The sequence below is a fragment of the Acinonyx jubatus genome, chromosome D4, assembly GCF_027475565.1.
Source record: "Acinonyx jubatus isolate Ajub_Pintada_27869175 chromosome D4, VMU_Ajub_asm_v1.0, whole genome shotgun sequence".
NCBI classification, from domain to species: Eukaryota; Metazoa; Chordata; class Mammalia; order Carnivora; family Felidae; genus Acinonyx; species Acinonyx jubatus.
In genome coordinates, this window is record NC_069391.1 from 2,092,553 (window position 1) to 2,117,463 (window position 24,911).

The 24,911-nt window shown below is 54.5% G+C and overlaps 1 protein-coding gene across 1 annotated transcript; it reads right to left on the reverse strand.

Annotated features, from left to right (window-relative positions):
* Positions 1–7,800: 7,800 nt before the first annotated feature.
* Positions 7,801–24,696, reverse strand: ABO (ABO, alpha 1-3-N-acetylgalactosaminyltransferase and alpha 1-3-galactosyltransferase). Its single transcript, XM_053204395.1, has 8 exons — positions 23,292–24,696; positions 20,273–20,578; positions 19,640–19,690; positions 19,337–19,393; positions 18,876–18,924; positions 17,983–18,018; positions 15,638–15,766; positions 7,801–8,609 (listed from the first exon to the last, which is right to left on the reverse strand). Exons 2-8 carry the CDS (start codon positions 20,484–20,486, stop codon positions 7,937–7,939), a joined length of 1,209 nt encoding a protein of 402 aa, XP_053060370.1. The 5' UTR covers positions 20,487–20,578; positions 23,292–24,696; the 3' UTR covers positions 7,801–7,936.
* Positions 24,697–24,911: the final 215 nt, after the last annotated feature.

Consider the following 24,911-nt stretch of genomic DNA (forward strand, 5'->3'; position numbering starts at 1 on the left):
GCCTGACAAACATGTTCTCCTGTTGTGTGCCCGTGTCCCGCGGCTGCCGGCTCGGGGGAGCCCGTGGCCGCGACGCTTCCCGACCCTGGAGACATTGGGTCAGGTCGTCCACAGGACGCCTCAGGTCTCTAGCTCGCAGGGACCCAAAGGTAACACAGGGGACCCCGAGATTCCAGTCCAGCCCGACACCACTCTGATCTGACCTGTGCGGCCCCACGTCCCCTTCCGTGTGTGTGTGTGTGTGTGTGTGTGTGTGTGTGTGTGTGTTTGTGTGTGTGTGTGCGTGTGTGTGTAAGAGGGGTCGTGTGTGGAGGGCCCACCTGAGCAGGTGCAAGCTGATGAAGGGGTCAGATGCCTGGTGGGTGGGTCATGCTCACACCCCAGGTCAAGGCTGGCTAGGAGGGACAGGGTGTGCTGGGGTGGCCCTCTTGTCCCCAACGTTCATCCCGAGCCCTGTAGGTGGATGTCACTGTGCTCCGGGTGCAGGTCTGTGCACACTCAGGTCTGTGTCCGATCTGAGAGCTGCAGGGGGAGAGGGCGGAAGGACACTGAGGTGGCCGGGCGGGGCTGTGATGTCTCCGGGCCATCCGCGGGTCACTGTCTTTACAGAAATCAACCGATGAAATCGGGAAACGATTGGCGGAATCTGGATTCACTCGCCCTACAGAGTTGTGCATGTGCCCCGTCTCCCTGGAGGGCCACCCTGGACCCGTGGAGAGAGTGGCCGCACTGAGGTTTGGGGAAGCAGGGCCTGGAGTTGTCCTGGGAAAGCCTCCTCCAGCACCCCGGCCCCGCCGTAAGGTCTTCGTTCACTGGTCCTGGGACCAGTACTTGGAGTCCCCGGAGTCAGAGTCCGAGGGTGAGAAGGCTGGGGGTGGGCGATGGGGGTGCACGGGGCCCGGGTGGTGCTGGGCCACCCTGGGAGGAGCCCCCGGGGGCTGGTGTGGGGCCAGGAGCAGAGACTGAGAGCCCCGGCGGGGGACCGCAGGGGGGCAGAGGTCCCGGTGTGGGTTCCTGGCCGCGGCTTCTCGGGGAGGCTCTGGGGTGAGTTGTGTCTCTGCAAAGGCCCCTGGAGAGGCCGGCGCTGGGTGGGGTGGGGGACCTTCCCTCCTCTCACCCTGAGGCCTTGGAGCCGCTGCAACCATCACTCTGTTTTCTTCTCAAGAGTCCGGTGCAGGAGCAAAAGCCGGGTCGGCTCCAGAGCCGGGCCCAAAGGCATCGGGGGCCTCGGCGTACCTGCAGGCAGGCGTGGTATCCGGAGCGACTCCTGCAGGGGCCCGGGAGCCAGCAGGTGACCTGGGACCTGTGCGGGGACCGCGGGCACCTGAGCAGGGTCAGCTGGGTCCTGCTCCTGCTGGTTCCACTGTTCCCGCTTTCGCTCCCAACACTGCTCCTGCCATCGCCCTTCTCCCCGCCCCTGCCACTGCCCTTGATCCCACATGGGTGTCGGCCAAAAATCAAGGGGTTGAAGACCTATACAGGGTGCTTTTTTTATCTTGTTTTATTTTTTGTTTATTATATTTTATTTCAAATTCATTCTCCAATCCCTGACCCTGACCCCCCACCAAGATGTCTCTTCCTCTTCTCCCTTATCCTTTTTCTCTTCTAGTTTTTAGGTATTATGTTCTTTGTTCATTAGTTATAATCTATATTAATCTTCAATAAAATGTTTTATGTATTTTACGTTGTGCAATTCCTGAGCCCTGGGTACACTCACAACGCTTTGAACCCCGCCACAGAATTTTGCTGCAGAACATCTCGATCCCCAAGGGTCACCGTGTACCCAGAGCCCTCACTCCCCTTTCGTGCCCCCTCCAGCCCCTGGGAACCCCCAGTCTGCTTTCTCTCCGTGTTCTGTTACCTAGTCTGGAGGTTTCCTTCAATTGGAATCTTGTAAGAGATACCTTTGGGTCTGCACCGACTTTTCAGATGGGACTGATTCATTTTTGTACTTTGTGGCCGTTTGAAATAGACTTTTTCTCGTTTGATATTGAAATCACAATGGATTAAGGATTAGGTGGGAATATGGAGGCCCCTTTGGTGACAATGGGCACGGTCTCGGGGTGGAGACCCCTGTGCGTGCTGTGACACCACAGCCTGAAGCCAGACAGGACACGGCTGGTCCTCCCGTGGCCCAAACAGAAACCGGGAGATTCAGAAGGCCGGACGGTCACACCACAGAGGGGAGAGCATCCCTCACGACCCAGGGCCAGAAAGGTTCACAGGCCTCTGGGCCAAATAATGCGCCAAAGCCAGTGCGTTCCCCGGGATGGAGGCCAGACACGTCCCAGTCCAAGGGGAGGCGACCCCCATGGGAGCAGGCGTCAGAGATGCGGGTCGTCCCGGGGAGGGACTCGGGCAAGTGAAACCCGAGGGAGGCAGCGGTGGTCACCTTCAGACGGGCAGGTTTCTGTTCTAGGGACTGGCAGCCCAGGTGACAATGTGAGGAAGCCGAGGCCCCAGCCGATGCCCAGCGAGAAGTCCTTGTCCTGCAGGGGACCGGCTGGCCAAGTACTGGGAGAGCCCCCAGAGCCCGGGATCGGCCCTTCCCCAGACCCATGTGGGGCCCCAGGCAGGTTGGTCAGCTCTGCTCCCCTGATTCAGTGGGTAGGGGCCCTCGGCGGGTGGTGGGATCCCCCAGGAGGAGGGACCCCGAGCCCCAGGACGCCAAGATGCACGCCTGCGGGTAGGACAATCCAAAGTCAAGGAGATGGGCTTCCTGACCCAGCTCGTCTTACTAGTGACTCAGGCTGTGCTATTAGCCCCGGTGTCCCCATCTGTGACATGGGGACATAACGGGCCTTCTAGATGGGTTGGCGCATTCCCTGAGACATGAGGTGGAATCGTGGCCTGGTGCCTGGAGGACATAAGGGGCCACCTGGAAGGCTGTCCCAGAGTCCCCCAGGGCACAGGATTCTGGAAGCCCCTCCTTGGCCCCTGCCTGCTGTCCCCCTTCTGGGAACACTCAGCGTTGTTTGCGGAGGAGGTGAAGATGATCCAGGAGGTCAGCAGGTCCTACGTGGAGGAAGGTCAGCGCTGGAGGGACAGAAGGACGTGTCCCGCGCCCACTTCCAGGGCCCGAGCTGTGACGCCCTCTGACCTGACCTGGTGTGGACCCCGCTTCTGTGGTTTCACTCCCTCCCTCCATCCCTCCCTCCTTCCGTAATTCAGCCAGGGATCTCAGGTGCCTGCCGTGTGCCGACCACCGTGACCTCATCGGTTTGCACGACCCAACGGGGTCCCCCACGTGGCATCTTCCTTGGCACGGTCTGAATGTTCCTGGCCGTGTTCCCTGTGGCGAGTCTGGGAGGGAGGCCTCTGCCCATGTTCCCGGCAAGGAAACACGAGTCCAGAAGGTCCAGACGACCTGCCCCAAGTGCCAGCGTGTGGAGCCTGGACAGAGGGTGGTCCCTGAGCAGAGGAGGACTTAGGCCCACGCAGCCCGGAGGAGGAGGGGGAGCACCGTGGCGGCCTGGAGCTCAGGGCTTCTGGGAGACGGTGTCCTAACCAGACTGGCTCTGTCCCCAGCGCCGTAGGGGTACCCGCGCTCCCTGGGGCACGTGGCCCTGGCTGGCAGGAGAGGAGGTGCCTCTGGGGCAGGACAGAGCCCTCAGGTAGAGCGGAGGGTCGCAAGTGCTCCCCAAGGGGCAGGTGGACTCGGGCACCCTGAGGTGGCATCACCGGGACAGCAGTGCCTGCGGCTGGGGTCCCCACACCTGTCCCCTCCTCAGGCCCAGCAAAGGCCCGTCTGCATGGCGTTTACCCCCAAACACAAAGTCTGGGCCAGGAACCACCCTCTTCAGGGCCTTGCCCTCATTCTCTCTGCCCACCTCAAGTTACAAAAATGGACAATAGTTCAGGTGGCGGTGGATGCCCAGAGATGTTTGTGTTTCTGACCCACGTTGTGACGTCGCTGTGTCCGGCCGGCCGTGGAGTCGCGAAGAAGCAGGTGGAACATCTGGCAGCCACCAGGACCCGGCCCTGCAGGGGGCGGGGCTTGGCTCCAGTCGAAGGTTGGCGACCCGCCCACCGTTCAGTTCTGCAGCCCCCGCTCCCCGAGCCTCATCATTGCTGCTCCGTGAAGCTGCTACTGTTTGCTTTTCGGGGCTGTGACTTCTCTGAACCGCGTGAGGTCTGTTTCCTTTGTTGTGTGTGGCCCCTGGAGTCTCTGTGCGGCCAACTCAGGGGTCACTCAGCGGCCGGGCAGAGAGGTCGCCCGCGTCTCTAAGTTATAGAGAGGAGGTTCCCACAACCTTGCCCTCGGGTTCGAATAACGTTGGGGCGGCTCAGAGAACTCAGACAAGCCTGTCACCTCCTAGATCGCCCGTTTGTCACACAGGACAGCACTCGGGACCAGCCGGGCGGAAGGGATGGGGAGCACAGGGCAAGGTGCAGAGGAGGCTCGGAGCCCCCCTGCTCTCTGCCCATCATCTGTGCTTCCTGACCGATCGGGTCCTTCCTCCCAGCTCGTCTCGTAACGCCAGCCAAAGACCCTGAGGGCAGCCAAACTAACCCTCAAGCAACAGGGACGGACGTCCCTGACGTCAGCAAGACCCCGCGGGATTGACCCCAAGACAGCGATCGACCCGACCTTCACTGTCTACCTCAAGTACCCATGACCATTGTCCTAGATTGTCCTCATGTAAAATCCTAAGAAACAAATAAAACTTCACAGGGTGGGGGGGCACCTGTCATGATCTTGCAGCTTGTGATTTCAAGTCCTGCATCAGGCTCTGTACTAACAGCTCCGAGCCTGGATCCTGCTTCCGATTCTGTGTCTCCCTCTCTCTCTGCCCCTCCCTTGCTCATACTCTGTCTCTCCTGTCTCAAAAATAAACATTAAAAAAATTTAAAAAAGAAAGAAAAAGAGAGAGAGAGAACCACCACCAGGACTGTCTGCAGCACCTTGAGATGTCAGCCCCGTCTTCCCAGCACCGGCCTCACCGAAATGGTCCTTTCTTGAGTCACCACCCTTTCCTGTGTCTCTCTGCCCTTGGCTTTTGTCAGCGGTGAGTGGCCAAACCTGGTCTGTTGGGATCCTCGAAGCCAGTGCCCGTGCACACTCGGGCCCCCGTGACAGTAACCGAGCATGTCACACTCTCTGCTATCTCCACGTGTTCACCAGTCGGATGGGCGTTCGGGGAGGCTTCATTACACGGGCACGATTGATTGGATCACTGGTCACTGGGGACTGAACGCCGTCTCCGGCCCCTCTCCCTCCCCAGAGGTGGCGGGAGGGGATGGAAAGTTCCAGCCATCTAATCCCAGGGTTGGCTCCCCCAGCAGCCAGCCTCCCCCCTCAGGTAGAGTCCAAAAGCCACCCATGAACACAGCAAAAGGCAGTGTCACGGTTTTCATCACTCGGGAAATTGGGGAAATCTGTGCCAGAAACAGGGGCGAAGACCAAATATATATTTACCTTGAAGCACAGTATCACGGTGCGTATTCAGTGGTGCACAACCGATGCCCAGATCTTTTGCATCTTGCAGAACCGGAACTCTATACCCGGTGGACAACAACTCCCGGTCTCCCTCTCCTGCCCAGCTCCCCAAAACCACCCTGCTCCTTCTGCTTCTGTGAGGCCGACCACTCTACATACCTCATCTCATAGAAGTGGAACCGTGCAACGTTTGTGTTTTCGTGACTTGCTTAGTTCTCTTCGCATCCTGTCCTCAAGGTTCACCCACATGGCAGGTGTCAGCAATTCCTTCCCGCTGAAAGCTGGGTGATGAACCAATGCACGTTCCTACCACGTTTTGTTCATCCATCACTCACTGGTGGAGGTGGACACTGGGGGTGCTCCTGCCTCTTGGCTGCTGGGAATTGTGCTGCTGCAACTTGGGTGTGCAAATAACTCTTCACAATCCTGCTTTCAATTCTTTGAATGTGTATCCAGCAGTGGAATGGCTGCATCATATGCCGGTTCCATTTTTAATGCTTGAGGAAACACCACACTGCTTTCCAGAGCGGTGGCAGATTTTACTTTCCCACCAACAGGGCACGAGGGTTCTGATTTCTCCACATCCTCACCAATACTGGTTATGTTCTGGTTTTTCTCTTTGCTGTTTATAATAGTAGCCCCATCCTAGCCTGATCGGGGTTGGGGGGGAAGTAGACTCAGATTGTTAAAATCAGGAATGAACGTGGAGACATCACTACCAACCTTACAGAAATAAAGAGGATTATAAGACGATACCACAAAGAGTTTTCCACCAGCACATCAGACAGCCTAGATAACACGGGTAAATTTCTGGGCGCCTGGGTGGCTCATTCATTAAGACTGACTTCGGCTCAGGTCATGATCTCACAATTCGTGTGTTCAAGTCCCACATCAGGTGAGCTCGAGCCCCACTTCAGGTAAAACACAAGTTCCAGTCAGCCCCACTTCTCTCTCTCTCTCTCGCTCTAAAAAAAAAAAGGATCAATTCCTAGAAATATAAACACTACCAAAAACAACTCAAGAATAAATAATAAATCTGAATAGACCTATAGTAAGAGATTGAATCAGGAATCAAAACCCTCCCAACAAAGAAAATCTCAGTGCCAGGATTCACTGCTGGTTAATTCTAACAACCATCTGACAAAGAATTAACATGACTTGTCCCCAAATTCCTCAAAAAGAGAGGAGGGGCACTTCCTAATGCATTCACCATTGTTATCTTCTCCCTAGGAGATATTGTTCTCGTGGTTTCCTTTAGGTATTTGTGCATATTTGAAATAGTTTGTTTTAAGTAAGTCTAGAGAGTCTAATGCATGAGCTTCCTCAAGAACGGTTTCTGTCAATTGCTTTGTTTTCAGTGGTATACGGGGTCCATGTTCCTGTTTCTTTGCACACCTCAAAAGTGTTTTTTTTTAGTTGGCGTGTCCGGGTGGCTCAGTTGGTTAAGCATCCGACTTCAGCTCAGGTCACGATCTCATGATTTGTGAGTTTTGGCCCCACATCAGGCTCTCTGCCGTCAGCACAGAGCCCACGTAGGATCCTCTGTCCCTCTCTCTCTCTGCCCACCCCCATTCATTCTTTCTCTCTCTCAAAATAAATAAACTTTTTTAAAAAAGTGTTTTGGGGGAGGCACCTGGGTAGGTCAGTCGGTTAAGCGTCTGACTTCAGCTCAGGTCATGATCTCATGGTTTGTGGGTTCGGGCCCCACGTCAGGCTCTGTGCTGACAGCTTGGAGCCTGGAGCCTGCTTCGGATGCTGTGTCTCCCTCTGTCTCTGCCCCTCCCCGCTAGCTCATGGTCTCTCTCTCTCAAAAATAAATAAACCTTAAAAAAATAAAAAAGTAAATAGAAAAGCATCCGACATAAAATTGGAGCCGTTTACAGTGGCAAGTGACCCAGAAATTGTAACAGTTGGACGACGTCACGGAGAAATAGCAGTGGCAACGCGGACCGCCCTGTCCTTGATGTGAGAAGGGAGACGCGAGGCGGAGAGACTGCAGCACTCAGTCCTGGCCGGGGCCTCGAGGAAGCGCACAAGGCAGGTTTCCGGGACAACCCGCAATTCCCTTCATCCGCCAGAAACATTTTAGTGGCAGTGACAGGGCAAGCGCAACACCCACAACACCGCAGTGACCGAGGGAGGCCACGGGGGTGGGGGGGGCTGTCCTGCCCCAGCGGGCGGCGGGCTGTGCCTCAGGCTGCCGGGAAGCCAGGCACCAGCCAGGGGGGTCCTGATCCGGCCTCACCTTCACGTCCTGCCCGCGGCTGCAAGCGACCTTGCAACTCTGACCAGGAACCCGAAGAGCAAGGGGTCTTGCTGGAGCCGCACCCCCGGCAGGCCCCCGGTCAGGCCTAACTGTGCCCGTGCCGGATGCGGGCGGTGCCGGGCCTCGGCGATGTCCCGCGACCGGACAGAGAAAGGGAGCGGCGACAGGCCATCTTCTCTGACGGCTGGGGTCAGGGTGGCACCCCTGACGGACACTAGGCCAGCCCGTCTTCAGTCCCGGATGCCCTGGTGACTCTTGGGCACGGTCACATACCTCAGCTTCTTCACGACGGCGGGCCAGCCCAGCAGTTGTTCGTCCCACAGGTACTCGGGGGACAGCACCTTGGTGGGCTTGTGGTCCAGCAGGTACCTGTTCAGGTGGCTCTCGTCGTGCCACACGGCCTCGATGCCGTGGGCCCGGTCGACCACCGTGGCCTGGTGACACGCCGACGTGAGCCGCAGAACCTCGGCCACCGACCCCCCGCAAAAGCCTCCCGCGTAGTAAAAGTCGCCCTCGTCCCTGGGGACGTGCGCCTGGGACTGCGGCCGGCGCTCGTAGGTGAAGGCCTCGCGGGCCGCCCCGTAGAAGCCGGGGTGCAGGGTGCCGAAGAGCGGGGACAGGATCTCCACGCCCACGTGGTCGCGGAACCTCATGTCCACGTCCGCGCACACCAGATAGTCCACCTCGTGGAGGAAGCGCCGGATCATCTCCATGCGGTGCGTGGACACGTCCTGCCAGCGCCAGTAGCTCCGGACCTCCAGGACCACCCCCTGCCTCCCTTCCCCGAGGGGCGCGCGGGGCACATCCCCCGGCCGGTCGGTGAACACGTGGTAGGAGACCTTGTGTCCCACCATGACGTGCTTCTCCGCCGTCTGCAGGAACAGCTCCAGGAAGGCCACGTATCTAAGACCAACAAGCACCCCAGGAGAGACGGTGGGTGTTAAACACAATCAAACAGCAGCAGAAAAACAGACTTAGGCAAAACCAGCTTATAATACCATGGCCATCCCTTGAGGACATCATGCTAAGTGAAATAAGCCAACTGCAAAAGTCAATCTAGTTGACGGAGGTGTCCAGAAGAGGCAAGTTCATAGGAACAGACAGCAGAAGGGTGGTTGCCAGAGGCTGGGGGAGGGGGGAATGGGGAGCTAGTGTTCAATGGGCACAGAATTTCAGGTTTGCATCTGAAGATGGATGTTGGGGATGGTTGCCCCACAATGTGAACACTTAACACCACCGAAACGCACGCTTACAAATAGTTAAGATGGTCAATGTTCTGTGCATTTTACCATGATTAAAAATCAAAAGATATGGGGCGCCTGAGTGGCTCAGTCGGTTGAGCGTCGGACTTCAGCTCAGGTTATGATCTCAGCCCGTGAGTTCCGAGCCCCGCGTCGGGCTCTGTGCTGACAGGTCAGAGCCTGGAGCCTGCTTCCGATTCTGTGTCTTCCGATTCTATGTCTAATATTTTAAGATATTAAAATTTTTTTAATTGAAAGATAAAAATAAAACCATAGCCAATCTACTAGACTAGCTAAAGACCATGTATCTCAACTGGATAGTAAAAGGAGGCCTTCAGACTGCTTGGGTATGGAGCAGATAGTCTCAACCACAAGGTATTTTCTTAGTCCACAAGGCTGGCCAAAGTTCAAATGATAGATAATGTCCAGATGATGGATTTCTCCAACCCACGACCCTCAAATGGTTCCTTGTCCTTAAGAAAAACTAAAAACGAATTCAGGACACTACAGTGGTCCTCCAGACCCTACAAGACCCGCCTCTGATGTGGTCTCCTTCTCCTCTTGTCCACCTTTTTGTCCGGGCAGGCTGGCTACTTGATGTTCCCGACACAGGCCAGGCATGCTCCTCTGGGCCCTCATACTGCCTGTTCCCTGGGGCTGGGACCCTGTTCCCTGCAGTGCTCACCCCCTATAATAGCTTCCATTCCTTGACCAATGCCCAGAACTGCATATGCCTCATAGGTCTCCCTGCTAGCATCAACGCAGATGCATGAGGCGGTGGGGAGAGGGAGCGGATGCTGCAGGCTATGCCCTCGAACGGGTGTACATTTTACGACGTGGAAATTATAACCCAATAAGAAAGAGCAAATAGATACACAAATAAATATGAAGATACATCCCTCTCCACCCCTTACCCAGCCTTAGGTATTCTTTTAGAGCCCCTATCACCACCTTGACATATTTTGTATTTGTGTTTACTTCTTCTCCCGTCTTTTCCATCTTTACGCATTCTTTCCGTCTAGAACGTAGCTCCGTGAAAGTAGGCCTTTGTCTGCTTGGGAAACTACCTTACCCCTATTGTGCACACGTCATAACTGCTCAGTAAAGGTCTTTTTTAACAGATGACTAAGTGAATACGTCGGTGTGGCTGAGAGTACGGGAAGGCAGGCAGGCACTCTCATGTACCCTTGGTGCAAGTAACCATTTGTATAACCCTTTCGGAGGGCATAGGAGAAAATACACTCAAACTTTAAATGTGTATATTCTTCCCCCGATTCCACTGCCCGGACTCTATGCCGCAGATCTACTCGTATGTGAGTATAAGGACCCAGGTATAAAAGTTCACGGGCGACTCACGCCGTCAGATGCTGGTGAGGCAGGTAGAGCAGCCGGAGTTTCCGTGTATTGTGAGTGGGGGCGTGAAACCGGAAAAACGTGTGGAGTGGTTCTTTACGAAAGGAAAGCCGTCTCTCGCCTAAGCCTGAGTGGTTCTACTCCTAGATGTCCAATGGAGAAAAGGTAGATTGCGTGTCCGCAAAAGGTCTGTCCAACATAACTCATATTTACTTATAGTGTCCAAGCCCTGGAAACAGGAGTCCGTCAAGACGGAAAGTGCAGCAGGCAACTGTGGTGCGCCCACCCCACGGAACGCTAAGCAGCAAGAAAGGGCTACCGGTTCACGCAAAATCACGGCTAAATCTCAAAATTACGATTCTCAGAAAAGGCAGCACAAAGCAGGATATGCTTTAGGGCTCCAGGAGGCAAACATAATCTTAGAGTAGGAAAGAATCAGGACAAGCGATGCCGCAGGAGAGGCTGTAGGGGGAGGGGTTGGCCTGAAAGGGGCACGACGGAACGTTCTGGGGGTGATGGGAACACTGTATACGTAGAAAGAATTTTGGTTACACAACGATATGTATTCGCCAAAACCCAGGGAATTCGTGTATGTACATTTTGCCTGGGAAGAAGAAAGACCATAAACACATCTCAAGCTCCAGTTAATGACATGCACAGAGAAGTATTTAGGGCGAGTGTGCTGATGTCCCAGATTTACCTTCACACATGGCAAAAGCAACTATGAATGGATAGATGGACAGAAGGATGACCAGACGAGTAGATTAGCGATCACGCAAGTACAATAAAATGTTAATTGTGAAGCTTATGGACTTATGGGAAACCATAAAAAGAAATAATATATGCATGATGGGAATCCCAGAGGGAGGAGAGAAAGAGAAATGGGCAGGAAATACATTTACAACAATAATGGCTGAAGACTTCCCAAATGAGAGACCCGGACATCTGGATTCATGAGGCTCAAAGGACCCCAAATAGGTTGAATCTGAAAAGGGCTACGGAGAGATGCGTTATAATTAAGTTGTTAAAAGTCAAAGATAAGGAGGGTGCCTGGGTGGCTCAATGGGAAGAGCATGTGACGCTGGAAACTGTGCAGGCCACGAGAGAGAGGGATGATATAGTCAAAATGCTGAAAGAATACGACACCCAGCAAAGCTGATTTCCAGAAATGAAGGAGAGAGAAAGCGTTCCCAAACAAAAGCTAAGGGGGTTCATCACCAGTAGAGCCACCTTACAAGAAATGCTACAGGGCATCACACTCTTCCAGCAGAAGGAAGAAGACGCTGACTAATATGATAAAAACATTAATATATTGATAAAATCCACTGGTCATGGTAAACATACAGTCAAGGTCAGATGTTGTAATGGCGGTGCATAAATCACAACTCTAAGAGTTAAAAAAACAAACATAAAAAATCCAACCCTGAATATAGTAATCTGTTTATGTAAACAATATTTAAAAATATGTGAATTGTAGCACCAATCACCTAAAATGTGAGACAGAGAGAGAGAAGTGAAAGTATTGTTTATAGAAGCTATTGAAATTAAGTTGTTATCAGCGTAGAAAAGGTTGTTATAAACAGAAAATATTTTATGTAAGCCTTACTACCCGCAGAGGGAAAATCTGTAGTGGATACACTACCAGGAATAGTAAAGGAGTCAAAGCTACCGGTGAAAAGTCATCCAGCCACAAAAGAAGGCAGCAAGAGAGGAAGCGAGCAACAGAGAGTCCACGGAACAGTCAGAAAACAATGAACAAAATGGCAACATGAAGTCCTGACCTCTCAAGAATTACTTGAGACCTCTCAAGAATTACCTTTTTTAAAAGGTAAAAGGATTCTCCACTCAAAAGATGTCGAATGGCTACATGGATTAAAAAAAAGTTTTTCAAAGATCCAACAATAGTCTGCCTAAAAGAGACCTACTCTAGCTTTAGAGACCAGACCAAGAGTGAAGGAATAGAAAAAGATATTTCAAGCAAACTGACAGAAAGAAAGACGGGAAGATATATTTATATCACACAAAGTAGGCTTTATTTTTTTTTTTAATTTTTTTTTTCCAACGTTTATTTATTTTTGGGACAGAGAGAGACAGAGCATGAACAGGGGAGGGGCAGAGAGAGAGGGAGACACAGAATCGGAAACAGGCTCCAGGCTCTGAGCCATCAGCCCAGAGCCTGACGCGGAGCTCGAACTCACGGACCGCGAGATCGTGACCTGGCCGAAGTCGGACGCTCAACCGACTGCGCCACCCAGGCGCCCCCAAAGTAGGCTTTAAGCTAAAAATGATCAAAGAAGACAAAGAAGGTTATTCTATAATGATAAAGGGGTCAATCCATTAAGAAGATATAACAATTGTAAACATTTATGCACCCAACAACATCAGAGCATTTAAACACATAAAGCAAATACTAACATAACTAAAAGGAGAGATAAACAGCAATACGATATTGATGGCTGACTTTAATAAGCCACTCTCAAAAATGGATAGGTCACCTAGATAGAGAATCGGTAAGGGAGCAGCATATTTGAACAAGACTATAGACCAAATGGACCTAACAGACAACATAGAACATTCCATCTGATAGTGGTAGAACATATGTTCTTCTCAAGGGCACATGGAACATTTTCTAGGATAGACCATATGTTAGGCCACAAAACAAATCTTAGCAAACTTAAGAAGATTGAAATCATACAAAAGAAAATATTCAAATGGCCAACAGGTACATGAAAAGGTGCTCCACATTACTCATTGTCAGAGAAACACGAATCAAAACCATGAGGCATCCCTTCACACCCGTTAGAAGGCTCATCTCAGGAAGACAAGAGACACAAGTGCCCGAGAGCATGTGGAGAAAAGGGCACATTTGTGCACTGTCGGAAGATGGTAGGGAGGCCCCTGCAAAGTTAAAAACAGAACTACCCAGGGGCACCCGGGTGGCTCGGTCAGTTAAGCGTCCGACTTCGGCTCAGGTCATGATCTCACGGTCCGTGAGTTCGAGCCCCGCGTCGGGCTCTGTGCCGACAGCTCAGAGCCTGGAGCCTGTTTCAGATTCTGTGTCTCCCTCTCCCTCTGCTCCTCCCCTGTTCATGCTCTGTCTCTGTCTCAAAAATAAATAAACGTTAAAAAAAATAGAAAAAAAAAAAAAACAGAACTACCCTACAATCCAGCAATCCCACTTCTGGAGATGTAGAAAGAGATAGATGATAGAGATGGGGGTAAAGATAGGAAATTAAATCAGTATCTTTTTTAATTTTTTAAAAAATGTTTTATTTCATTTTTGAGAAAAAGAGCACAAGCAGGGGAGGGGAAGAGAGAACGGGGGACAGAGGATCCGAAGGGGGCTCTGCACTGACAGGCCCACAGCAGCAAGCCCAATGTGGGGCTCGAAATCACGAACTGTGAGATCATGAGCTGAGCCAAAGTCAGACACTCAACTGACTGAGCCACACAGGCACCCCAATATCCTTTTTTAAGGTTTTTTTTAAGAGAGAGAGGGAGAGGAAGAGAGAGAGAGAGAGAGAGAGAGAGAGAGAACCCCAAGCAGGCTCCACACTCACACTCAGCTCAGAGCCTAATGAGGGGCTCCATCCCATGACCCTGGGACACTCAGCAATCATTTTAGGTGATTGATGCTCAATGGACTGAGCCACCCAGGTGCCCCTAAATCAGTATCTTGAAGAGATACCTGCCCTCCCACGTTCACTGCAGCAGTATTTACAACAGCCTGGACAGAGAAACAACCCAAGTGTCCACCAACAGATGGCTGGATAAACAAAGTGTGAGATATATAAATATTACTTGAAAGAAAGAAAGAAAGAAAGAAAGAAAGAAAGAAAGAAAGGAAGGAAGAAAGGAAGAAAGGAAGAAAGAAAGGAAGGAAGGAAAGAAAAGGAATCCTGCCATTTGCAACAACATGGCTGACACTCGAAGCCATTATGTAAGTGAAATAAGCCAGAGAGAGACAGATAAGTACTGTGTGATCCCACTTATGTGTGGAGTCTTTAAATAACAAAAACAAAAACAAAAAACCCCGAGTCCACAGAAACAGACAATAAGTGGTTACCAGGGGCAAGAGGTGCAGGACTGGGGAAAGCGGTGAAGGTGGTCGAAAGGTACGGATTTCCAGACATAAGATAAATCAGTTGTGGGAACGGAGCGCACAGCATGGCCACTGCAGCTGACATACCATATCGCATATTTGAAAGTTGCCGAGAGTAGGTCCTCCTGGGGTGATCGTTTCACGACACATACACACATCAGACAATTATGTTGTACGCTTTACATCGAGACGATGTTATATATTGATTATATCCCAATAAAACCAGGCAAAGTGAGAAGGGGAAAAACAAGAACGTTAGCGGCGGAGTCCGGGTGGTGGGCAGACACACGTTCACTGTGACATTTTCGCAACTCGGCCGCGCAACTGAAAAGCTTCGCCATGCAAGGTTGTCTGCAAGGGTGCTGCCTGAGGCAGCTCTCCGGAACGGTCAGCTCAAGTGGGGAATGCAGTGGCTCTGGAGTAAGAGTGGGCAGCCATTCGAAAGAATGAGGAAGGTCTGCGTGTGCCGACGTGCAAAGGCGCCCGACACATGCCGGCGAAGGTGCCGGATGTGAAACACGAGCCGGTTTCCAAAGCAAACAAGCTAACCCCAAAGCCGTAAATGCAGCTTGGAGCCTTCAGGTCCAACTCCACCGCATAGTAAGCCTGCTCCGGCTAAATGGGACGCCAAGCCTCAGTCAGCCTCCCAGGGGAACGCATCGGGGCGGCCGAGCACCTGCTCATGGGTTTGGGTCACAGGGTTAGTCCCGCTAAGTGGTCAGCAGTGGCTGCCAGGCCTCTGAATGGTTGATACGGTCACTTCTGGAGCAGACGACTCTCAGGTGTGGGGCTGCTATTTTGAGCAGGGGTGTGCCTGGTGGCCCGTGCAAATCCCACCAGGTTCACCTGTCCACAAAGCCACCCACGCCTCCCCCTCCCCCTGTGAGCACCCCATCCTGGCAAAGGGAGACATCTGGTGAGGAGTGCCCCCTACCTGGGGCTTGGCTTCCTGGTTTAGCTTGGGCACGTGTCCTTCTCCGCACAGCTGCCAAGATCTTACCTACCTATTTTTTTCTTTAAGTTTATTTATTCTGAGAGAGAGAGAGAGAGAGAGAGAGCGCGCGCAGGGGAGGGCCAGAGAGAGAGAGGGAGAGAGAGAATCCCAAGCAGGCTCCACACTATCAGGGCAGAGCCCAGCTCGGAGCTCAGACCCAGGTGCTGTGAGATCATGACCTGAGCCAAAGAGTCAGACACTTAACCGGCTGAGCCACCCAGGCGTCCCAGATCTCACTTACTTTCTGATGGCAAAAATGGTCAGTCCAACGGTGGTGTTTTCGAATTGTGCATCCAGAATGGCAGAGTCAAAGACCCTGTCCCAGATGACAGGAGCAAACCAGGGGGTCATGACCAGCACGTCTGCCCTCCTAGAGGGAACAGGTCACAGTGCGTTAGAGCAGGGCATGGAAAGGTGGGCCAGGGAAGGAAGGACCAAAGGTCCACAGTCCACGAGAGCGCAGTTAGACGCAGCCGGGATTCCAGACTCCCAATCCAGTGCTCTCTGCCTCACAAGCTCAGCCCCTGAGCCCTGACCCTGCCATTCCCTCACTGCCCCATGTGGAGTGTCTTCTGAGCACCGCCAAGTGCTGGGTCCCACAGGACACTCCTTCTGGGAGGCCCCCAACCCCATTTCCAAGAAGGAGCTGCATCTCAGTGAGAGCAATAGCCAAGCCCTTTCCCAGCAATAGGGACTTGGCCATAAGAAACATATATTCAGTCTTTGACCCCAGATCCTGACAAGGGGCTCCTAAACCCCTTGGAACTTCCTGGGTGATAGGGACACCTTTTGTTTTAATGAGGTGACCCGGGGCGGGCTCCTGGATGGCTCGGGATGGGGACTGGCCACCGGAAAGACCACGCCGTGGTCAGAAGCGTGACACTGCAGCCCCAGCCCCCACCCTCCCGGCAGGTGCGCGTGTGAGGGAGCCTCCACCAGATCCTGACGACGGGGTCCGAGAGGGCACGGAGGCTCCCTGGCCTCCCCACGCCGCCCCCTGGGGACCTGTGCCCCTGGCTGCTCCCGCGACCTTGGTGATACGCCGAGACTCTAGCATAGACGGTCTTCTTGGGTTCTGGAGCCACTCTAGAAAGTCATCGAGCCCGAGGAGGGGCCGGTGGGAGCCCTGAGCCACAGCCGGTCCGTCAAAAGCACAGGTGACAACCTAGAACTTGCGACTGGCACGTGGGGGGCGGGGGGCGGGCTGTGGGAGTGAGCCCCCGCCGTGGGGGCTGCTGACTGGGGGGAGCGGCGGCATCGTTCCCTGTGGGAAACCTACCTGTTTGCTGGGAGTAGGGGGTAACACGAGTTTTCTTCAGGGACAAAGCTAGGCTTCCAGCCCCCTCCCATCTCGAGGGCTTCCCCTCCCCCCGGTGTAGCCCCACAGAACGTTCTCTGTCCCTTCGCCACCCTAGCCCGCACGGACGCCTCTCTCCTCTCCTCCCATCCCGTCTCACGAGTGCCCGTTCACTCGTGGCTTCTCGGGACACCGCTCCACGACCCACGGGAACAGGCTCACGCCAGCCTGTCCCTCCAGATGGGCTGTGTCCAACAGAGATTTGTAACTTAAAATTGTTCTAGTAAGCACACAAAGGTAAAAGTGACCAGGTGAGGGGTGCCTGGGGGGCTCCGTCGGTTGAGCGCCCAACTTCGGCTCAGGTCACGATCTCACGGTTTGTGAGTTTGAGCCCTGCGTCGGGCTCTGTGCTGACAGCTCAGAGCCTGGATCCTGCTTCTGACCCTGTGTCTCCCTCTGCCCCTCCCCCACTCATGCTCTGTCTCAGGTAAAGTTACAATTAATCTGGTGTATGTTGTTTAACCCGCGACGTCCAAAGCACCATCCTTTCAATACGTGATCGGTTTTTAAAATAAGAGACTTCGTATTTTTGAGATATTTTAAATGGAGCGCTTCGGACCTGGGGGTGTGTGTGTGTGTGTGTGTGTGTGTGTGTGTGTGTGTCCTCCCCAGGGACAGCCCTCTCATTCCAGGGAGGTCACGTGTCCGGTGTCACGGCCTCCGGGTGGCTCTAAGGACTCAAGGAGGCGTGGGTACTGGTGTCAGAAATGACAGTGCACACCCGCAGCTCTCCCGGCACAGGGCTCGCGCGGCCTGGCTCGGAACCCGACCGCGCCCTGGCCGGTCGCACAGCTCAGGCAAGCACCTTCACTTCTCTGAGCCTCAGTTTCCCTGCTTGTAAGGCGAGGGCTGACCAGCGTGGCCTCAGGGCGACCTTCCTGTCTGAGGCCACAGGGACCGGCTGCCAGCGCCATCTGGGGCACAACAGCCAGGAGGTGCGGGCTGAGGAGGCCGGGCGCCTGCACCGGGGGAACCCAGCCCAGACCTGTCCTGCGTCCCCAGGAAGAGACGAGAGAGGGTTCCGTGCCTTCTGTGGACACCCATGCTCCCCGGGCCCAGGAGTTGGAGGCGCCTTCCCTGGCACCCTCGCCCGGGACCAGACCCGTCAGCAATGAGCCCAGCCCCCTCTCACGGCAAGAGAAGGAAAAGAAAAGGCTAGGACAGGTGGCAGTGAGGGCGAGGAGAACTCGAGGCGGGCCGGTGGCCACAGCAGGCATGTGCTAACTTACGCAGGCTGCAGGAGCTGGGCCTTGGGGTAAACCATCCTGCAGAGAAGACACGCGTCAGTCAGGGAGGCGGACAGTCGCACCCAGAAGCGTCTCGGAGCCAGGCAGTCTACGCCCACAGCTGCAAGGTGCCGTCCTCCCCATCTAGATGGCCAGCTGTGCCAGGAGCACCACAGGACTGCCAGCCTGCCCGTCCGCCCTCCTGCCTTCCTCCTCCTTCCTCCTTTCCTCTCTCCTGCTCCCCCTCCTTCCCTCCTTCCTTTCTTGCTCTTGTCCACTAGTCACTTGTCCACTCACTAGACAGACAGCGGTCAAACGTGCCCACCCAGCCCTGGGGACGCCACATGCTTCCCAGTGATAAACCGATGAGGCTAAAAGCCAAGCAGAGGAAAGGGGGTCACGCCTCAAGGTCTCTGGTAACTGCCAAGGCTCTAGACTCCCCACATCTCCTTCCTCTCTCTCCCTCCCTCTCCCTCTCTTTCTCTCTCTCTCTCTCCCTGTGTTGTAAGTCCTACCACGGGTCTACCTCACAACTACGGAGGCCCACCCCCACCCCATCCAGCCCCCATGCCGCGCCCACCTCCATGCCCTCCCAGGGCCACATCATCCTCAGGTGTTAGCTGAGCTGAGGGCTGAGAGGCCGGGGCTGAGTGTGCCACGGGCATGACACTGAGCAGCCCCACGGCTGGAGGTCAAGTGGAAACCCCCTGTGACCCCCATCATCTAACGTCTCCTCCTGTTCTCCTGTGCCCCCATCACCCTCCTCTCCCCCATCACCCTCCTCTCCTCCGGGAATCAGGCCTTGGACTGGGTGGGGGTGAGGAAGGGGATGGGGAGGCACATGTTGACTTGCTCGGAAAGAGGCACAGGAACACCCGAAGAGGTGGTCCCCATACCTGGGGACTTCAGGGACTCTGCAGGCGTCCGGGGGGGCAGTCCCTTTCACTGAGGGAGGGAAACAGAGAGCACTCAGCCCAGGGCCGGGTCCTGGGGGAAGCGCTCCCGCGCCAGCGGGCAGGTCTCCTCCAGGGCCAGCCACGTCATGGCCCCTGAGGAGAAAGTTCCCGTGTGATGCCGAGCCTGGGCCAGGGGAGTGGAGCGGGGGATCTGAAGCAGGGCCGAGAAACCCTGGACAAGCTGACCGTGTCTGGGAGCATGGTGCACGGCCCCACCCGCAGGGCGTGACCACGGCCTCTCGAGAAACTGCCCCCCGAACACACACACACCTGGGGAGGAGGAGCAGAGACCAGGAGGCAGGAGCCGTGGCTGCCCCTGTGGGTCCTGGAATCCCCAGGAGAGCTCTGGCAAGGCCCCCCTCACCCTGTCAGCCCCGGGAGCCCCGCTCCCCGCCCCTCACCTGCACTGCGTTGTCTCCAGCGGCATCCCCTGCGGGACCACACGGCCGCCATCCTGGCTGAGGGAGGAAAGGTTCCATCGACTCACTTCGTGAAAAGTAGCGATTGCCAACAAAGAGCCGTGCCCTCAAGAGGGGGGGCGCCCCAGGCCAGGATTAGGGGTGCATCCCCCCTCCCCACCGGCCCCTGGGGACCCCAGCCAGGCCTGGGGGTGGGGGGAGGGGAGACAGGCTCCTGGATGGAGTTCAGTGGGGCCGACGAAGGCCAGTGTTTGTGAGGGAGGAGGAAGGAGCGGAAGTCACTACCTCGATGGCGGGCTTTCCCGTTGGCCCTGCAGGGGACGGCCCTCAGTGCTGCTGGAGAGAAAAGTGACACCAGCTGAGCCCACCATCCACCTGGCCATCCGACCAGCATGTGTGGGCCCCCCAAGCTGGACGGAGAGAGAACTGGGGTCGGGCCACGCCCTGGGGGCTCGTGACGCGTCCCGGTTGGGAGCTGTCACCTTATCTGTTCACAGGTCGCCAGAGAGGCCAGCTCTGGAAGGAATGAGCTCTGAGAGGACACTGAGCCTCGACCTGTCTGGGCCCTGACGGGGTCAGAGGGCCCCCACCCCCGCTCGGCCCCGTCGAAGCGGCTGAAGGGACCCCGGGACCCATACCAGGCACTATCCCTCCCAGAATCCCGGCCTTGCCGCACAGCCCGCTGGGCAGTGCATGAACTCTGTAAACGTGTTCTCTCCAGCGCAAGCTAGAACTTTCTCTGCCTTGTCCTTTGTCAAGGTTTGAGAAAACACGGTGGAGGGAAGGACTCGGGAGTCACACTGGGAACCGAGGGTCTCTGGTTAGAAGTACCTCCAATTCAGTACATATGTGTATTTCTATTTCTGCTCTAGATCTTTCTAGAAGGAACCGCCCTGAATCCAAAGACGCCGCCATTACCTTCGAGACTCTTCCTATCCGCCTCCGTCCGGGAATCAGCCTGAAGACATTGCTGGGGGACAAACAAGAGTGTGAAACTGAGTCTTCGCTGGGCGGGAGGACCGACAGGATGGGGGTTCGAGGCTGAGACTTTAACACACACATTCTCACCCTTTTGGCCTCTGGCTCCTGAGAAAATGGACGTGGGGCCCGACCAGAGCCCTTCTGGCCCCATCCCCACTCCTGCTGGTCATCTGGACCATTGTAACGCAATCCCATCACCATAGTAACCAACAGCAGGGCCGAGGACCGCGGCATCCCGTTCACCTGAGGAGTCGTTTCTAGAGGTAATTCCAGGCCTCTGCACAGTGCTGAGCACTTAGGAGGGGTGTGTAGGTAGAAAGCTCTCTTCCTAACAAGTTCCCCAGGTGACCTGCGGACACTCTCAAGTCTAGAGTCATGCCTCCTTTCTATATTCCTTTATGTTTATTTCTCTCTCTCTCTCTTTTATTTTTCTTTAGAGATAGAGAGAGTGCATGAGTCAGGGAGAGGGGTGGGGGGGGGAGAGAGAGAGAGAGAGAGAGAGAGAGAGAGAGAGAGAGAATCCCAAGCAGGATCCACGCTCAGTGTGGAGCCTGATCCCACAACCCCCGCCCGCCTCATGATCTGAGCTAAAATCAAGAGTCAGACACTCAATCCACTGAGCCACCCAGGCACCCCCCCGCTTCTATTTTCTGTTTTGTTTTGTGAGAGAGAGAGAGAGAGAGAGAAAGAGAGACCGATGTCGGCCTGCATCCAAATCACCTAGGGGGCCTGTTAAAACACAGAAGGGAGCCGGGGGCGCCTGGGTGGCTCAGTCGCTTAAGCGCCGACGCTTGATTTCTGCTCAGGTCATGATCTCACAATTCGTGAGTTCGAGCCCCACGGTGGGCTCTGTGCTGACAGTGTGGAGCCTGCTTGAGATTCTCTCTCTCCTTTGCTGCCCCTCCTCTCTCTCTCAAAATAAATAAATATTTTAGAAGGAAGCTTAAAGTAATAATCGGGTGAGTCTTTTGGGTACTAAACATTTACCAGTCTAAAAAAATTAAAAAGGAATCCAAGGTGTGTCGAAATGAGGGAGAAAAGAAGAAAAAACAAGATCTAAACACGGGATAATGCAGAGGAAGGAGGCGCTGGATGAATAACCCAAAAGAACCATGGCATCTCGATGGAGAAAAGAGGCCAGACCCCAGACCCCAGACCCATTGGGCTGCCACCCTGGGAAGCTTGCTGTAACACATGTTGTGAACTTCAGCGAGTCTGGGCGGGGTGAGGGGCTTCAGAACTGGGACCCAGCGGGGAGCGGCAGGGTACGGGGACAGGTGTCTCCAAAAAGCTGAAGGCATGACACCGAAGGGGCCACATGTTCTCAGCGCTCCCTGGGGTCCTTACACTACAAGGAAGAATATTCTCATGTAGTTCAAGGGCACATTCTAAGAATCAGACATCGGGACAGGCCGCTCGCAGAGGACGGAGTTCTGCTGCCCTATAAAGTTCAGGTGGGGCCTTGATCACCTGCCGGACAGACTGTGGAGCCAGCTCAGCCCCCTGACCCGCAGCAGGACGCAGGCAAGCTCCGAAGTGGACACCAGGCCCCAGGAGGACAGCACAGCAACTCAGGAGGTCCCTGTGCTGGTCTACAACCCCCACGCGGTGGGCAGGGGCCACCCGGACGAGTACCACTGCCCCCACCAGCACTGTTCCATCGGTTCCACCAGCACTTGTCGCTTAGACCAGACTGGCCCTTCAAAGCCCTGGTCAGTGTCCACCTCTGGCGGATCAAGGGGTGTCTTCGTCCTGGGAGATCCGGGAAAGCCTGTCCCCACTCTCGTGGCAGCCTATCACCTGTGTATTCCCCCTACCAGATCGGACACTGCTCAAGACAAGGAGCTGTCCCATTGACAGTGACATCCTGGGGCACACACTCACACACGCACGCACACACACACACGCACACACACCAACACCAGGCTCAGTAAACGCCTCTCCAGGGCAATGTGTTGACGTGTCCGACAGTGAGGGCACCGTTTTCCAGAGCACGCACTGGCTGGACCCGCAGCCCTGAGATGAGATGCTGGCCCCAGGTCGACTCGCCCTCAGGGGCCCGGGAAGTGGGTTTGGAAGGGTTTGCGTCTTGGCCTTGCCACTTCCTCCTTATAACCCGCGTCTCACCTTAACCTCTGGAGCCTCACCTTCCTCAGGTGTGAAACGGGGACAATAATGCAGATCTTACAGGTTGTTGAGAGAATGTACAAGAACATCCGTCAAGCATTTTGCTCAGTGCCCAGCACAGGATAGACATCCAGTAAGTGTGAACTCCTAACAAATTACTTTACGGAAGTCATCAGTGAAAACGCGTACAGCTCTCAAGGTTAACCACCACGTGAAAATGCCTTCCTGCGGTCTCGACTGTACATGTGAACATTCAGTTTCCACCTCAAAGTTGAGGCCAGGGGCAGTTTCACCTTGAATAAAAACCAGTGCACTGAAAAGGATCCAGTAGATTCTATTTTTTTTAAGGGAATGAAATTTTACTAAGTTGGTTTGGAAACATAAACTTTACTGTTTGTTTTAAACAAATGAAAGGCAGTAAAAAAAAAAAAAAAAAAAAAGGTGTTATCTGTTTTCGGTAAATGCATTTAAAGCACGGTGTGAGCTCTATGTAACCGGTGTTTCTAACAGGCTGTAAAACACTGCCTTCAGAAGCCCTCTGCCCCCCACCTCTCCCCAGGGAACCTATAAATGCCGACAACTCATCAGGGAGCAGAGCCGAGCGCTGGCTGGGGGTCTGCGTCCCTGCGAAGTGGGCACCTGAGGCAGAAAACACCACCGTGTTCCCTCGTTTCCTTATCTGCAAAATGACAGCGACCATGTGGGTAACACCTTCTCCGGGACCACGGCTGTGGGCCAAAACCCTGACCGTTTTCATGAATTAAAGTCAATTAGCTATAATAAACCCCAGCCCACCACAGGGACCCCAGGGACGTCCCCAGACTCTCACCTGTAGAAGCCCAGACACGCAGCCAAGAGCAGGAGCCCGCACAGCCAGGAGCTGGCACTCCTTCCCCAGAAGCCTGCGGAGAGGAAGCCTGGGTTATTCCGGGGCCAGTTCACCCGAATCACCTTGTTGGGGCCCACACTGGGCACTGGGCACTGGGCACTGGGCACCGGGCAGGGAGGGGCTTCTGTGGGCTCCAGCTGAAAGCCCTCTGCCTCTTGTGTGCCCTCAGCGAAGGAGGGTTACACCTCTCCTGGAGGCATAACCCGCTGAGCCTTGCCCTACAGCCCCTGGGCACCCGCCCTGGTGCCCCTCCTTGTTGACAAGCCCCCGGGGACGCGGGTCCACTCTTCACACTTCAGAGGCTGGGGCGCACCGCAGCCATTACCGCACAGGCAGAGCGTGAAGGACAAGGCCCAGGAGGGCTGTGACAGACGACGGTGCACCAACCCTCTCACCGAGGGGACCCCGCACCCCACGGGCACCTCGCAGCCCTAATGCCGTGGGGGCTCACAGCACAGCTACATACAATAATACATCATGGTGGGAGAGCCCACTACAGGGGTGCGGCACCCCGGGAAAGGGGCACGTTGGAAGGAAGCCATACCGCGTGCATCAGTTAAATCTTAGCTGAAGGTGGTGGGTACAGCAGGACCCACCACTGATAAAGAGCCTCCTCCCCCGAGCCACCCACCGCTGGGTTTTACAACGCCCAAGCCCGATGTCCCAGCGGCGAGAACCTCATTGATCACAAATGTGTTGGGGGGTCCCAAGTGCTGGACTGAGAAAACAACCAAACAAAACGTGCACATGTACACCTGGGTGCAGCCCAGACACTGTTACCAAAGAGTTTCACTGGGTCTAAGAGGGATACGTCCGTTTCCTCTGGGTGTGAAAATGTGAAAACCCACATGTACCCAAATGTGCAGTCCCAGAGGTGTGGGCAAAAATAAAGAGTAGCTTCTTTGGCCTCGGATTAGGCAAAGGTTTTATTTTTTTTTAATGTTTATTTATTTATTCTAAGAGGGGGAAGCACGAGTAGGGGAGAGCAGACAGAGAGGGAGAGAGAATCCCAAGTAGGCTCCCGGCCCTGAGCTGTCAGCCCAGAGCCTGACGTGGGGGCTGGAACCCACAAGCTGTGAGATCATGACCTGAGCTGAAGTCGATGCTTAACCGACTGAGCCACCCAGGTGCCCCTAAAGGCACAGTTTAAATATGTGTAGTTATAGGTCAATTATACTGGAGCTGGTTTAAAAAAAAAAAAAAAAAAAAAGCAAGCAAGCCACAGTGGGATACCATTTCCCACCACCAGGGGGCGATAACACACCGCGTCTGCCGGCTGCTCTCAAGGCAGGGGGTGTGGGGTGCCGGCAGGTAGGGACATCACCTGAGGAGGTCAAAATTGGTTCTTGGGGATGCAAAAAAAAAAAAAAAAAAAGACAAAAAGAACACCACCTTAGACATTAATTATTTGTGGCCTTCCAAAGCTTAACTTTACCCGCCAAAATCTTACTCCTTCGTATTCTTCTCTTTAGGGACAATACATTTTTTTGTTTTTAAAGTAGGCCCTATGCCAAATGTGGGGCTTGAACTCAAGACCCCGCGATCAAGAGTCACATGCTC

Excerpts from the sequence above, each read along its gene's own strand:
- ABO (XM_053204395.1), bottom strand. The coding sequence starts at position 20,486 with ATGGGGCCAGAAGGGCTCTGGTCGGGCCCCACGTCCATTTTCTCAGGA. Across the intron at positions 19,394-19,639 it reads CGGGAAAGCCCGCCATCGAG|CCAGGATGGCGGCCGTGTGG; the intron begins GTAGTGACTTCC and ends TTCCTCCCTCAG. Across the intron at positions 18,925-19,336 it reads CTGGAGACAACGCAGTGCAG|TGAAAGGGACTGCCCCCCCG; the intron begins GTGAGGGGCGGG and ends TCCCTCCCTCAG.